The sequence below is a fragment of the Thermobia domestica genome, chromosome 9, assembly GCF_964235325.1.
Source record: "Thermobia domestica chromosome 9, izTheDome1.hap1.1, whole genome shotgun sequence".
NCBI classification, from domain to species: domain Eukaryota; kingdom Metazoa; phylum Arthropoda; class Insecta; order Zygentoma; family Lepismatidae; genus Thermobia; species Thermobia domestica.
Window position 1 is genome coordinate 95,135,425 of NC_137462.1, and position 14,779 is coordinate 95,150,203.

The following is a 14,779-nucleotide window of genomic DNA, read 5'->3' on the forward strand; positions in this document are numbered from 1 at the left end:
TCTAACAAAGTTCTTGCCTAGTTCATATATAAATTTGAGAATGTTACGCTATACCTAACAGCGTTCATATTTAAGCAATTTCCAACAGTAGAATCCCGGCACTTTGTCCAATTTTGACCTTTGATCCTTAGGGCCTGTGTAAACCAGTGTGTTGGTAAGTATTAGGACGCGTACATACTCGTAAACGCCCGAAATCTGCGAAAGACCGGGAGTTCACATGGGAACTGGATTAGTTACCATGTTAGGTGTTAGGACCCGTACATATTCTTAGACGTCTGTGGGGATATGTGTGAACAAGATGAAACATGATGAAACGAGATGAAACTACTCCTATTCTCGTGAAAATTTGTAGTTGTCATGTGCAATAGTCATATGCCAGGTCTTTGGTGAAAAAGTCGTGTATTGGGTAGTTATTTTGGACTCCGCCCACCGTCAGCTATGATCTGAGGATGAGATATTTAATGATCGAAGCTTCCCATAAAAAACTTGGATATTGGTTTCCAATTGAAGCCGCTATTGAAGAACGGATGATGATTCATCGATTTTGGTATCAGTTGCATAGAGAATATTCCATTTCATGTTTATTTGAAGACATATAATGAGAATTCGTATACTCAAGTCGGATATTTTCAAGACGTTGTTGGAAGGAAATATGGCCTTTGGGTCACACGAGAAATTGTTTGTGTTTAATGTATATTAACGATATGGTCTTGAAAGTTTGAAGACGTGGTTGGAAATTGGAATTTGCTTTGACTAATTTTTCAAATTTCCCATTTTGCTTGAAGTGCTAGGGAAAGTACTTAGTTCTTAGATCCCATAGAATACGGCCACGATTCTTATTACGAGATGTTTTTGTGAAAGTCGCGGTTTTATGTCGGAGTTATTGGTTTCAGGGGGAACCGGTCAAAACCCCCACAGCCAAAACACCCACACTCAAGAAATGTCAAAACGCCCACACAAACGGTCATAACCCCCACACAAATGGACAAATCTCCCAAACACACGAACGGTCATAACCCCCACAGCCAAAACCCCCACACTCAAGAAATGTCAAAACGCCCACACGATCGGTCATAACCCCCACACAAATGGACAAATCTCCCAAATACACGAACGGTCATAACCCCCACAGCCAAAACCTCCACACTGGTAATCGGTCATAACCTCCAACGGTCATAACACCCACACAAATGGACAAAACAGCCACACATAGCAACGGTCACAATCCCCACATAAATGGACAAAACCCCCACACAAATGGACAAAACTCCCACATGCAGAAATTGTCACAACTGCCACACAAATGGACAAAATCCCCACACAATCGGACAAATCTCCCACACTCTGAAATGATCCTGGTGTATGTTGCTCTTGTACTTTTTAATAACATTTTTTATTCCACTTAAGCTGATGTTGCAACTATTCTTCTTGCACTGTTTTGTAATGACAGAAACACTAAAGTGGGCGTCGTAAAGAGCCGCAACAAAGACGTGCAATCGCGATCATTTCAGAGTGTGGGTGATTTGTCCGATTGTGTGGGGGTTTTGTCCATTTGTGTGGCAGTTGTGACAATTTCTGCATGTGGGCGTTTTGTCCATGTGTGTGGGGGTTTTGTCCATTTATGTGGAGATTGTGGCCGTTGCTAAGTAAGGGAGTTTTGTCCATTTGTGTGGGAGTTTTGACCGATTATGTGGGCGTTTTGACATTTCTTGAGTGTGGGGGTTTTGGCTGTGGGGGTTTTGACCGTTCGTGCGTTTGGGAGATTTGTCCATTTGTGTGGGAGTTATGACCGATCGAGTGGGCGTTTTGACATTTCTTGAGTGTGGGGGATTTGGCTGTGGGATTTTTGACCGTTCGTGCGTTTGGGGGATCTGTCCATTTGTGTGGGAGTTATGACCGATCGTGTTGGCGTCCAAATACAGGTACACTTTATGTTTAGCATTCGGCTACAGTTTAAAAATGGTTTTAACGATTATGCTTCTAAACTGAGGAAGACGGTAATAATATTGACGAACCAATGGTAAAATATAGAATTCCATGCATATGGTGTTTGTTCAAACCAATTTGATGTATGCTTGGATTGAACCAGGAATCTCACATACCAAGCATAACATGCTATCATTGAGCCACTGCTTCCCTAGAATAATTAATATAAGCTATGTTAATCAATCTAGGGGCCATGTAGCGAAATAGCGAAACGGAGGAATAAGTAGAAAAAGTGTGTTTGTTCATCAGAAAACGCACTTGAAGCAGAATGTGAACGAACACTTGTTTCTTTAAGGTTTTTATTGTACAAAAGAAAATTTCATCATTATCGCAGAGGTAAAACAATTAAAGCACATGCGATACTTAAACGTTCCCACGTAATTTAATTTCAGGGTATATTATCGTTTCCTCGACACCATTAAATCCTGTGTTATCTTTTCCTTACCTTTAATACATATAGGCAAATAACATGGAAAACAAGAAGAATGCGCGAGAAGTATTGAAAGATATTAAATACTTTATTGACGACGTAGAAGAAGAAGAAGGGTACGTACGAAATAAAGTGGCCCTAGATCTTCTAATGGAAACAGATGATGTAATCGAGGTAGAAGAAGATGTTGATTATGAGGGAAGGAAGGAGTTCATAAGGAAGAAGAAGTAAAAGATGAAAGGAAGAAGAAGTAAAAGAAGATGAAAGGAAGAAGAAGAAAGGAACACATAATGAAGTAAGGTTACGAACAGATGTAATTACCGAAGAAGAACAGGAAGAAGGAAAAAGATTCAGTTAAAGAAATTGAAATAAAAGAAGTAGAAAAAGAAGAGGTGGTGAACGAAGCTGTAGAAGATGAAAAGAAATATAAAGAATTATTGCAAATATTAGAAAATGAAACAAGTGGAATGATAGCATAAGAAGAAGAAGAAGCATCCGCTTGCATACAAAAAATTTAAACAGAAGGCTACAAGGAGGAGAACAAATGACATCTGATGAAGAGTTAAGAAATTTAATATTCTTGCAGATAATAGGATTATAATAGGGAAGAAAAGAATGCAGAAGAAGAAGAAGAGAAATTTTAAGTATTATAATAAATAATAGAAAATGAAAGTAGAATGTTAGCAGGATATGAAAAATAAAAAGAGGAAGAAAATGATGCAGCCGTTTGTATAGGAAAAATAAAGACATGTTACAAGAAGAAGAAGAGAAAGAAGAAGGAGAAGACGGAGAACAGGTAATTAATCTTACTTTCTTACAGATAATAGAGGAGGATTACTACGGGGAACAAAATGATACAGAAGGAGAAGAACGATACCAATATGAACTACAGAATTGGCTGAACGATTTAGTTCCAAGTCCTGGAAAAGAAGAGGTAATATAGCCATATTTTATGGAAATACTAGGAAAGGCTAATACTGAACATGGAAAAATAGAAGTTGATTTAGAATAAATAGACAAGCAAATGAAGGACATGCTATATGAATTTAAAGCAGAACGGAACACAATTATACAAGTGGAATTTGGAAATAATAATAATGGCAATCATGATAACAAGAGATTTAATATAATAGAAGACCATAGAAGGCAGTACAGAACATACAATTTGGAGGGTACAATGTTAAGAATCCGTTTTGCACCCGTGAGTGCAGGTGAAAACTTTTTACTGTACTTAAAACAAGTTTACGGGCTCTAGTAGACTATTTGTTACACAATTTGGACCAACATGATTACGTGGAAATAACAATAACAAAGGAAAGAAAAGGACATAGCCCTTTTGGGGTATCGTTTATAGAAGCTAGAAATATGTCAGCAGAAGTGGTATGGTTGAGCTATGCAAGGGTACTCTAAAGTAATGCGGCTTTTCTTGTAAACGAATACTGTACAGTGAACTTCCATCGTGTACGCAAAGTAGTCGTTTGAGACAACATGTTATGAATATCAATGAATCTCAAAAGGCAACACGTAGTATTATCACAATTAAAAACAGAGGTTCAAGATGTTTAGCAAATGCAATCGTCGTTGCAATAGGATTAAAAACACAAGGAAAGAAATAAAACCGAATACAGAAGATATATAAATCAAAGTAAACATGTAATAGAAAAAGGAGCAGAAGACCTGTGTGAAGGACCTAATGTAGACCTCAGTTATGGTGGTAGAATTCCTGGAATTCACAAAGAGCATTTAAAGGATTTCAAGAGCATTTAAAGAATTACAAAATCACGTTGTATAGGAGTTTTTAGAAAGTGATGTTATGTTTGAAGCATCACCAAGCGATAACGAGAGAACATCCATAAATTTACTTTTCAAAGATAATCATTACAACATAATTGAAAGCTCCAATTATTATTGAGAAAGTTGTCATAATAAATATGAGAACAAGCATGAATATTTGAAACATTGTAAAGCTGTGTGTTACCGATGTCATCAGAAGCCACCATGTGACTATAAAGAAGCCCATATCACAAACATAATTGTAATAGAAAATATTGTGGTCAATAATATTATTATCACAACTCAGCTCCTTATCAAAATTTAAAGCCTTTATGTGCAGTTGTGAAATGTTGTGCACATGAAAAATGTATCTGGTGAATTAAAAGCATCTCACCTATGTGGAAAACCGCATTGCATTTGATATATTATCGTACCTCGTAATCAAGGATGTTACATGAAAGTGAATGAAAGAAGATCAAAAAAGCGAATCAAATGATTATCTTGGACAAAAAGCTATGTCTCTATGGTATGATATTGAATGTACACAAGATAATAAAATAGAAGATGGTGAAACAAACATATGTGAACGCATACCTAATGTCTTGTTACTCAACATACATGCTACCATTTTTGTGAAGATAACAATATGAAACATGATTGTATCGCTTGTGGAAAACGTGAATATGTAGTTGGTGAAGAAAATGTAATAGAAGACTTTTTAACACATTTACGAGAACGCCATCCAAACATGAACACAATCAAAAGCATTTCTCATAACTTGAAACGCCATGATGCACACTTCATCATACATACCATGGTTGAGAAGATGAACTGAATTCCAGAAGTGATCACGAATGGAGCGAACATTTTTTCTCTTAAAGTAGGTAATGTAACTTTCATACATATTTCCCACAACTTTTTAATCGACGTGAGAAAAAGGCGTATGAAGGTAGACTTACAGACATTATCGTGAAAGAATTGAGCATACACCAAGAAACTAGAGAAAAGAATGAAGTTTCTGGAATGTTATAATGAACCTCGCTTTGACAATTTTAAAATCAAAGAACAACTTATAAAGTACTGTGTACACGAACTCGAAATTTTACTCCAAGCATTTATTTCCTTTATGAATACATTTGAGTTAGAAACAAATGTAAATCAATTACTAGAATGTATTACAATCGCAAGTAACTTGGTGCACCGAAGAAATTTCTTGAAGGAAAATACTATTAGTATCATACCAAAGAACGGGTAACGATGGAGAGAGGTACAATCAATTGAAAAGGTACAATGGTTCGCTTGGGAAGAAAAAGAAAAACAATCAAATTACAAATGGTGCAAGTAGTAATGTGAAACGAATTGCATCCATGAAAGTAGATGGTGAATACAGAAAGAATACATGTTTGGGAATATGAAGGATCCCTTACCTATGGCTGTATTTTTTGTTACCCTAATGACCGATATAAAACCATATATAACAATACTACAGACACCATGGAATTTCGACATGAAGCAACAAATAAGATTCAAGAGCCAAAATATTTTGTATGTGAAGTTCACGAAATATAGGGTTGTGAATTTAAAAATCAGTTGGCAGGAAATGAAGAGATGAAAAAGTATGTTACTAACCATCCATACACAAAGAAAACACTTTTATGGAGGACGTGTGAGTGGCATAAATCTGTGTCATAAAACACAATAGTCTGAAAAAGAAAAACTGTGCTACGAAAATGTTGAAAGTTTATACCCGTACGTTTGCAAAACTAAGAAATTTCCGATTCGTCACCCAACTATCTATTTGCCTGGAGATTCAAACTTTCCCTTCAGAGAAGAGGTAGACTAGTAAAATTAAGCGTTCTTCCTTGAAAACTCTCTTTCATCCGGTTTTGTCTTGTTAGATCCAGGTTAATGTTTCAACTTTGTCGTATATGTTGTAATGAACTAAACCAGGCACCTTGTTATCACAGTAATGAAGAACGAATTCTAAACTGTACGTGGGTAGCAGATGAAATAAGAAAGGAGTTGGAATGGGACACAAAATAATGAATAATCATGAGATTTGGACTTACGATGTTGTTCAATATGATAAAGAAACAAAAATGGTGGATAATTTGAAGAATACATAAATACACTTTTAAAAGCAAACACGGAAGCTAGTGAATGACCGACATGGTGTGAGAGAGATGAGCTAAAGGAGAAGTATGTACAACATTTTTTTAAAAAAGAAGGAATACGTCGAGATATAAAGAAAATCAAACATAATCCAGCACTTCGCACTTTATCTAAGCTAATGTTACATTCATTTTGAGGAAAAGTTGGTCAACATGATAACATGGGACGTGTAATCGTCATTAATGGTCCCAAGAATACAATTTATCTTATCATTAATACCCCATTAATGATATGATAAATTAACGTCGCATTATATAGGCTTTAAAATGATGACATGTTATATGTATATTGACAATACACAGTCGAAGTCCCTGTTTCACTGGCAACAATAAACGGTGTAATACCTCATACACAACAGCATAAGCTATATTGGAAATGTGCAAGTATTTAGAGCACTTACAAGAAAGAATATTATATCTTAATACCGATTCAGTAATTTGTACTCAAAAGCCTGGTGAAAGCACAGTTCCAACTGGTGACTTTTAAGGTGATTTAATATTGAATTACTTGTATATGATAGAGGTATGTACCGCAGAATATGTATCAGCTGGAACCAAGAACTACGCGTTACGTATTTTGACTCCACTATGAATAAAAAGTATCAAGTATGTAAATGCGAGGGTTTTCATTAAATTATGAGTCTTGAGAACATTTAAATTTTGATGTGATGAAGGAAATAATACTAGGTAATCAAGACGAGAAGAATCAAGAATAATCTTGAGCCACAGAAGTCAAAATTATAAATGAGGAAAATGAAGAAGGAACGATCATACTATCGTTAGTATGCCGAAACAAACGTATACAATGTGAATTACATAAAACGACGTTGCATTCTAAATTTGTATGTCATTCTACCATGGATACACTCCTTCAATCAAAAGAAGACGAGAAATGAAATAGAACCTTCATAAATATATGGCTTAAAGGAGAATTATCATATTCCGTAACATGCATTCGACTTGGAAACATCTATTTTCATGCATTATTGCAGGACGAAGTGGATGGGGAACAACCTTCTTTGTAACACGATTATTTTCAAATTTATCACGTATGATTAATTCCTCGTTTCGTAATATTTATTGATATTATGGAGAGTGTCAAATTGTATACAGAGAAATTGCAATGAAAGTACAATTTATTTAAGGATTACCTCGAGGAAAAGTCTTTCTATCTGAAATTTACCTCATCTTGTTATTATTGGTGATCATATGTGTAAAGTGAACCCTAATATAGTTGATTTCTTTACAAAGGGTTCTCATCGTATAAATATATTTATTACACAAAATATATTTCATAAGGGAATAGGAACCAGAGATATGAGTTTGAGTTGTTCTTATCTTGTATTATTTAAAAATCCAAGAGATAAATCACAACTTAATCGTATGAGTTGTCAGGTAATTTCTGACAGTGAGAATCCTAAATTTATTCAAGAATGTTTTAACGACGCAACGAAATTATCACATGAATATTTATTTACTGATTTGAAACAAAATACACCAGGTGAAATTCCTTTCCAAAAAATATATTTCCTGATGATGTTTATCATTACGTTTATGATCCAATGAAATAGAAAAAGAAGATCGTGATGCTCAAGTTGTATTTACAATTGTAGTTTTAAACTTTGTATTTTCTTTCTATCAATATGTTTCCAAGAGTAAAACGCAGAGATCTTCTTCATATGTTGTGGAAATCAAATCCCAAATTACGTAAAGCTATAGTAGGAAATGCAGAATCTTCAGTGATTTGTAGTATTTTCGAATGTTGTTATAATTTATTAAAAAGGTAATGTAGCTCTTACAAAGACGTATAAAGCAATGTGAGAGAGATACAAGATGACACTTCAATATGCATGGTTTTACATATAAATGGACTGAACCGTTGAAAATAGCTTTAGAAAAAAGCGAATTACACGTTTCACTCACTATCCTTGTACTTGAGATAACAGGTAGAGAAGCAATCCCTGAGTGCCGGAAAGCAAAGTGTAGGAAAGCATTTGAGAATTGAGGTTAAATTGGATAGCACTCGTCACATTGAAGGTATCAACTGTACATTACACACTAAAGGTGAATGCTATCAGCTTTCTTCTCTAAATTGTGACCCGAATCTAACGAAAACCTGTTCCTTATTTGTATGGATCTATTCAAAATAAATGTGGATGAGGTGAGAAGAGCGTCATTCTATCGCCTGGTATTTTTTCATAAAGTAAAGTTAGAAGCTGGAACCCGATTCATTACTATCATGCATTCTGGTCGAATGATTTTAGGACACTACAACATATTAAAGCGTGTTTGCTACATTTAAAGTAACGTCTACAGCATCCCCGGAACTACTAATGTGAAGCCTCCAACGTGCTATTAATCGAAATTCATAAGTATGTGCTCCGATATCGTGTTTGATGCAGTGGAAATAGCGGCATCATGGAGTAGTCAGATTTAATTCTGGCGTTACGATTAACAAATCGATGATAGCGGTAAAGCTTCCGTTAGAGTACGTACACTTTTCTTATCGGCCGGAGTAACTTAGCAACTTTCTGTGTACTGGAATAAACTATAATTAGTTATCTTTGGTTAATTGAGAGGAAAGTGCTTGATAAAGTCAAAATACATGTTATGTGTTATTATTTCAACTTATATAAGGTGTTTCAACAAAGATGGTAAATTTGAAATGGTGGTAAATATTAGCTTAAAGAAAACCATACATATTCCATCAGAATTCATATTTCAGCAATGTGCAATGCGTATGCAAAAAATTTTCTTCAGGGTCTAATTCCCTGACATTCTTCCATCAGAATTATTAGATATACTCTGACATAAATATTGGTCCAAATTAGACAAAGTAAAAGATTTAAGTTTAGTGATTCCGTAAAATTTCAATATGAAGTGAAAATGTTAAAGAACACCATCTTCACTGTTTTTTATGTTTGGAATAACGTATGGTGAGATGTACAATTCCACGCTTACACGTGTAACAAATGCACCACTGAAAATATATATATATATATATATATATATATATATATATATATATATATATATATATATAGTATATGATTTTCTGCAAATATACTTGTAACTTAATCTGATTAAAAAACTACGAAAATTAGCACCATGCAAATACCAACAAGGCATACTATTTAATACATTTCGCAATACCACAAGAATACCAATGGGTTAGACCCAAGTGAAATGGATGTCGCATATATATTTTAAGTACATAATCGAATATTATGACCATAGTATGTCATAAATTGAATTCATATAAAAGATGTTACAAGTAATTGAGAATGTTATTCTTAAAGCTTAATTTTTGAAGAGTTTAATAATAAGTAACACATCCCATCACTTGGAAAGCATTAAATATCGTTGTGTAGGTTATAAGAGTAAGATACTTTAACTGCTTCCGAAATATGAAAGACATAGATGCAAACTGTTATACTTCTAAAAGTATCGTATTTTGGGATTTTTAAAATTCGATTTTTTGTTGATTTCTTCTGTTTCTTTGATATTCGTTCAGTACATTAATGGGTACCAAGGTTTATTTTCAGATAGTTTGAGTCTGTCTGGTGGCAGTATTTCCAGATAAAAAGTTCCCGATTTTAACTGAAAAATTCGAAAAATTTTCTTTTGTCCGTCTATTATTTCCCTCCTGATGGCTACATTTGAACAAACGTACCACTATCTGAAATCCTTTTGTTGGCCTACAGAACGCACCAAAAAAGTTTCAATAGGACACTTAGGGGGTCTGAAGCCCCCTCATATTTATTGTATTTTGCTTCAGAGGAGTAAACGGTATCAAAATGTCATGTGTATGATGGCACAGAATTTTTTCTTTCTCTCTAATTTATGGCATCCAGTAACTTTAGGTTTTTACTATAACTTTCAACACACTAAAAAATTGTTTAGACGACTTATACTGCTTGTAGACGATCCAAGAAAGCTTGAACAAGAGTCTTGTTCAAGACCATTCAAGATTATTTGATGAAAAAGACGTCAGCACTGACGTCATTTTTGTCTTGAATTCAATAGTTTTGTTCAAGAAATTTCGTTTCGGTACTGTTCTAAACAATCCAATTCAAGAGCATTCAATAGCCAATCAGACCTCGAATTGAGTGCAGAAAAATACAAAACAACTATACTGGCGTCGTGAGACGGCGGCAGTTTTTAAATAAATACCTTTTTTATGACTCTTTTCCATAATTATCTTATGTTTAAAGTGTGCTTATAATAATAAAGAAAAGCTAATATCTGGGCTGGAAGATATTGTTAGTATTTTTGTTGATAATATACACGATTTATGTAGTTACAGTGCTTGCATCCCCATAATCGTTGTTAAATTTTGAGGCAATGATAGGTATAAGTATTAATTTGAGAACTTAATATATAAGAATATCGGGTGTAGATAAAGAAAGAAGAGATAATCAAATAAAAAAATATATCCGACTTTTCTTGCTTTATTAAGACGTTTTGTATTTTTGTTAATCTGGGATAATAAAAAAAAATAATTGCGTACAGATTGATATGCTCGCAAACTGAAGTATCCTGATAATTATTACATGTTATTCTATCATAAAATATGCAATTATTTTTTACGGAATTCACACGCACTTTTTCAGGAATTATTTCTTAAGGTAGGAATTACTTTCATGCGGGCAGGTAATTTTCACGAGGACTTTCCCGTAAGGTACAAATGCGCATCCAGACATGCCACATATACGAAAGTGAAAAAAACACTAAAATCTAGAATGGTATTTAACACTGTCAGGGCAAGAATATAGAAAGGGCCCCACGTGAGAGTACGTCTGTCGGGAGCAGGCGCGTCATCGACGGAGATTATAGTGCAAGAAATATAAGAATAAGAATAGTTCAACAAACCCTTAACATCATATTCAATCATTTGAACTCAATTATAGCCCTTGTAATGATTTGATATTGGTAACGTTAAACTACTTAACATAAATTACTTGTTTCCTACATTATAAGGTATGTTCCAACAATGGAAATTATTATCCCAAACAATCGCCTTTCATGCGCACTAACACTTTTTACCAGTAAAATTACTATTTGTTTGACGGGTTATTCTTAACCAGTACCAAATATGGGATAGGTTTGTGAAGAAAGTCAGATGCAGATATGGGCGGTAAGCCCAGTGGCTGAAAAAATATAATATCATTGCTTCGTTTGGTTTGCTACGTTTTCAGCCTTTTCTTTAACAGTCTTCGATACTATAGCATAAATAACATCGAACGGTAGTCATTGCCTCGTGATACAATTTTGGGAAACGGTTCATTATTGTTTCATTTTTAGTGTGATTCTGCCATCAGTACGCCATTTGAAGAATCAGATTTTTAGAAAGCTTAGTACAGGGATTTTATATCTAAGTAGCACTTTCCTCTTTTAACTTAATCTAACCTAACCCGCATTTAATGTGAAAGGGTCCAAATACTTAGTGAAAATTCGAAGGGGGTTGCTACAAAATCAATTGACCTGTTTTCTGAATGATTTAATATACTGGTAATCCATTAAGTTCCAAATGCGTGCAGAAAGTTAGGAAATATATGCTAATATTATAGCTATTCATGCGGAGGTCTGAACTAAATCAGTACGCAGTTTCTCTTTCATTTGTTTTCACAGTTTCAGTCACTTGTTTTGGACTGCCACCTATCAACAAATATATAAAACATGATCCAATACCTCTATGATCGTGTAAAATTTCTTTGAAGACCATTCGAGACTCTTGTTCAAGTGTCTTGAACAATATGCCTTTGAACGTGTAAATTTGAGATATTGAATGGTCTTGTTCAAGCTTTCTTGTATCGTCTACAAACAGCATTAGACTGATGTGGCAACAGTGGTGCTACCTACAAGAAAATGTTGAATTTCTTGTAAGGACTTTTGTAAATTTTCACTATGACATTTCCCTCACTAATTTCCCTCCCGTTGGCAACACTGCAACGTAACATATACCAAAACAGCCACACACATCTTCTAAAAAGTGAAGTCTTAATAATATCACTCTGGTTAAATAGTTTTTGAGCAATAAGTCAGTAACTGTTAATGTAGCAAAACGCCAAAAATTACCTGGGTCAGAAAGGTTAATGACGTTTGAAGACTGTAACTGTAGATTGAATTAGCAGTACTTTTACCCTAATGTTATTAAATATAGTGTGAAACATGACTACCTTGCGATGTTTACATAGGGCAAAATTTCAGAATTTTTGCCTATTGTCCACCCTGTACTCTTCTAATCCAATATAACCAACATGTTGTGCTCAATTATTTTGTCATACCTCGATTCACGATTTTAATTATTTTTCGTTAAGCATATACAAAGAAATCAATGGAATTTGGAAATGTGTGACGGTATCACATTTATTTAATTCAGCTTCTTCGCAAGTAACTTTTTTTAAAAATCAAAATCAAAATTACATTTGTGTAATAGTCTGACTATAATGTATCATTTCATGAAACAACAGAAGTTCCTCGTGGCTATTTGGTTAACGTACAAATCTGTTTCAAGGGATTCCTATCCCGGTTTGATCCCATCGCAACTTCATGTGGCTCGGGCCCTCGTGAAGTTGTTCGTTTACGTCTTATTGCCTTACTGCTTAAGAGAACGTGTAATATCTTACATAATTTCACAAGAAAGGCAATTCATTATTTAAGAAATGTAAAATATATTTCGTTTAGTCTTGAGATCAACAGTGATTACTATTAGGATCAGTAAATAAGTCATTGGTGAAAGCTATAATCCGTATAACATATCTAAGCTACCATATTTACCTGATACTTTTCCACAATCAACACTTGGTATACATACTCCGTTGTGACGCAGAAAACCCTTCCTACAAAAGCATCCTCTTTTACAAGGTTTAAATGCTTGAAATGGTTCAATACAGCCATCATTTTGTTTAAAACACGTATGGTATTCTTCATTTTCCGGACAAATTACAGCTGTCAATTAGAATAATAATAATAATAAAGTAGTAATATTGTACACACTTGAATTTCGATAATTAATCTATTAGTAGTAATTTCCAGTTCAAATCTCATACATAAAACGAAACACACAAGTTATTATTTTAAAAGAGTGGTAATTTTAATAAGTTTTCACTCAAATAAAAAGTATGAAAAGAGTTTTAAATAAATTCCACAATATCTTCGACGTACTTTGCTTATGAGATGGGAAATAGCTATTAGTGTAAACAAAGTTCCTTTTGAATTCTCTTCGTATTTCTGAATGCAAATAGTTAATATATATACAAATACTGTCCTAAATGTAGAATACCAAAATACTATTGATGGTGTAGCGCAACAATATTCAACCTTTTTCTTGCGTACCTTAGACACAGTTTGTCATTTAATTGTATAACCCTCAAATTGTCTGAAAGAAATTAAATCGAAATGAACTTAATGCATATGTTCTGTTGAGAGGGGGCACAAATAGATAACCAACAAACGTACAATCAGTGTTCCAATCAAAATACTATTTACAGGGGGATAAAGTGCAAATCCGGAAAAATATAACATAGGAAATTTCAAAACGTATGAGAGAAAGTCAGTTCTAATGAGGAGGATTTCCCCTTCATCCTTCCTGATAATTCGTACACTGAGAAGAATGTTAATAATTCGAAAACTAAAAATAACTTTAGAACTAACCTCTTAGTGAAATAATTTAGCTCGTTTCCGTGACGCCATTTCCTCGATTCTTGGTGGAATCTTCGAGAGTGCCAGAATGAAAGCTGACTTTGGATTCTAGCAATTTCTATGTTTCATTTTTATTGATGTTAATACACAGAAACCCTGTTCACACAAATATGTTGATGACAATGGAAGAAGTTGTGAGATAGCACTGAACATTCAATAAATATTGGACATCTGCTTATTTTGGGATTACGTATCCCCAATTGAATAGCACTGGTGTAACGAAAGTGGATGCCACATTACATTATATGTAATAGCAATGTTATGAATGAATTGTCTGGTATTGTGTAGAACTAGCAAATGATTGAGTGAATAAATGCTATGTAAATGTGAAGTACAAATACTAATAGGGCCTACCGATTTTTGAAAATGTGAGTATACTTGGATATTCACTTGGCTTTCATCTACTGAGGGAATTCATTATATTCAGCTTTACTTGTAGAAGAATAAATTCAATTTTCCGTGCTTAGATTATTGTATTTTTGTAATTTTCCGTAGTTTAGTGAGTATTGTTTAAATGAAAACTATTTCGTGCTGCGTTCTTTCAGAGGAGAGAAATATATGGGACTGGGAAGGCAGATTTATGTACCATTTTTTCGAATACCCTTTATCTTAATATTTTGCCCTAGCATCATCAATCATTAGTACCACTGCGAGACTGGTAGGAAGTGGATATTGCATGGATTCAAGTGAACTTGAAACATTCCGTCTTCACTGA

General features: G+C 34.2%; 1 protein-coding gene across 1 annotated transcript in view; it reads right to left on the bottom strand.

Annotated features, from left to right (window-relative positions):
- LOC145694046 (zonadhesin-like) overlaps window positions 1–14,779 on the bottom strand; it is a 139,132-nt gene that overhangs the window by 26,215 nt on the left and 98,138 nt on the right. Inside the window, exon 6 of the mRNA XM_081770185.1 lies at window positions 13,141–13,311. Coding sequence (XP_081626311.1) covers window positions 13,141–13,311 — 171 coding nt within the window. The remainder of the gene's footprint in view (window positions 1–13,140; window positions 13,312–14,779) is intronic.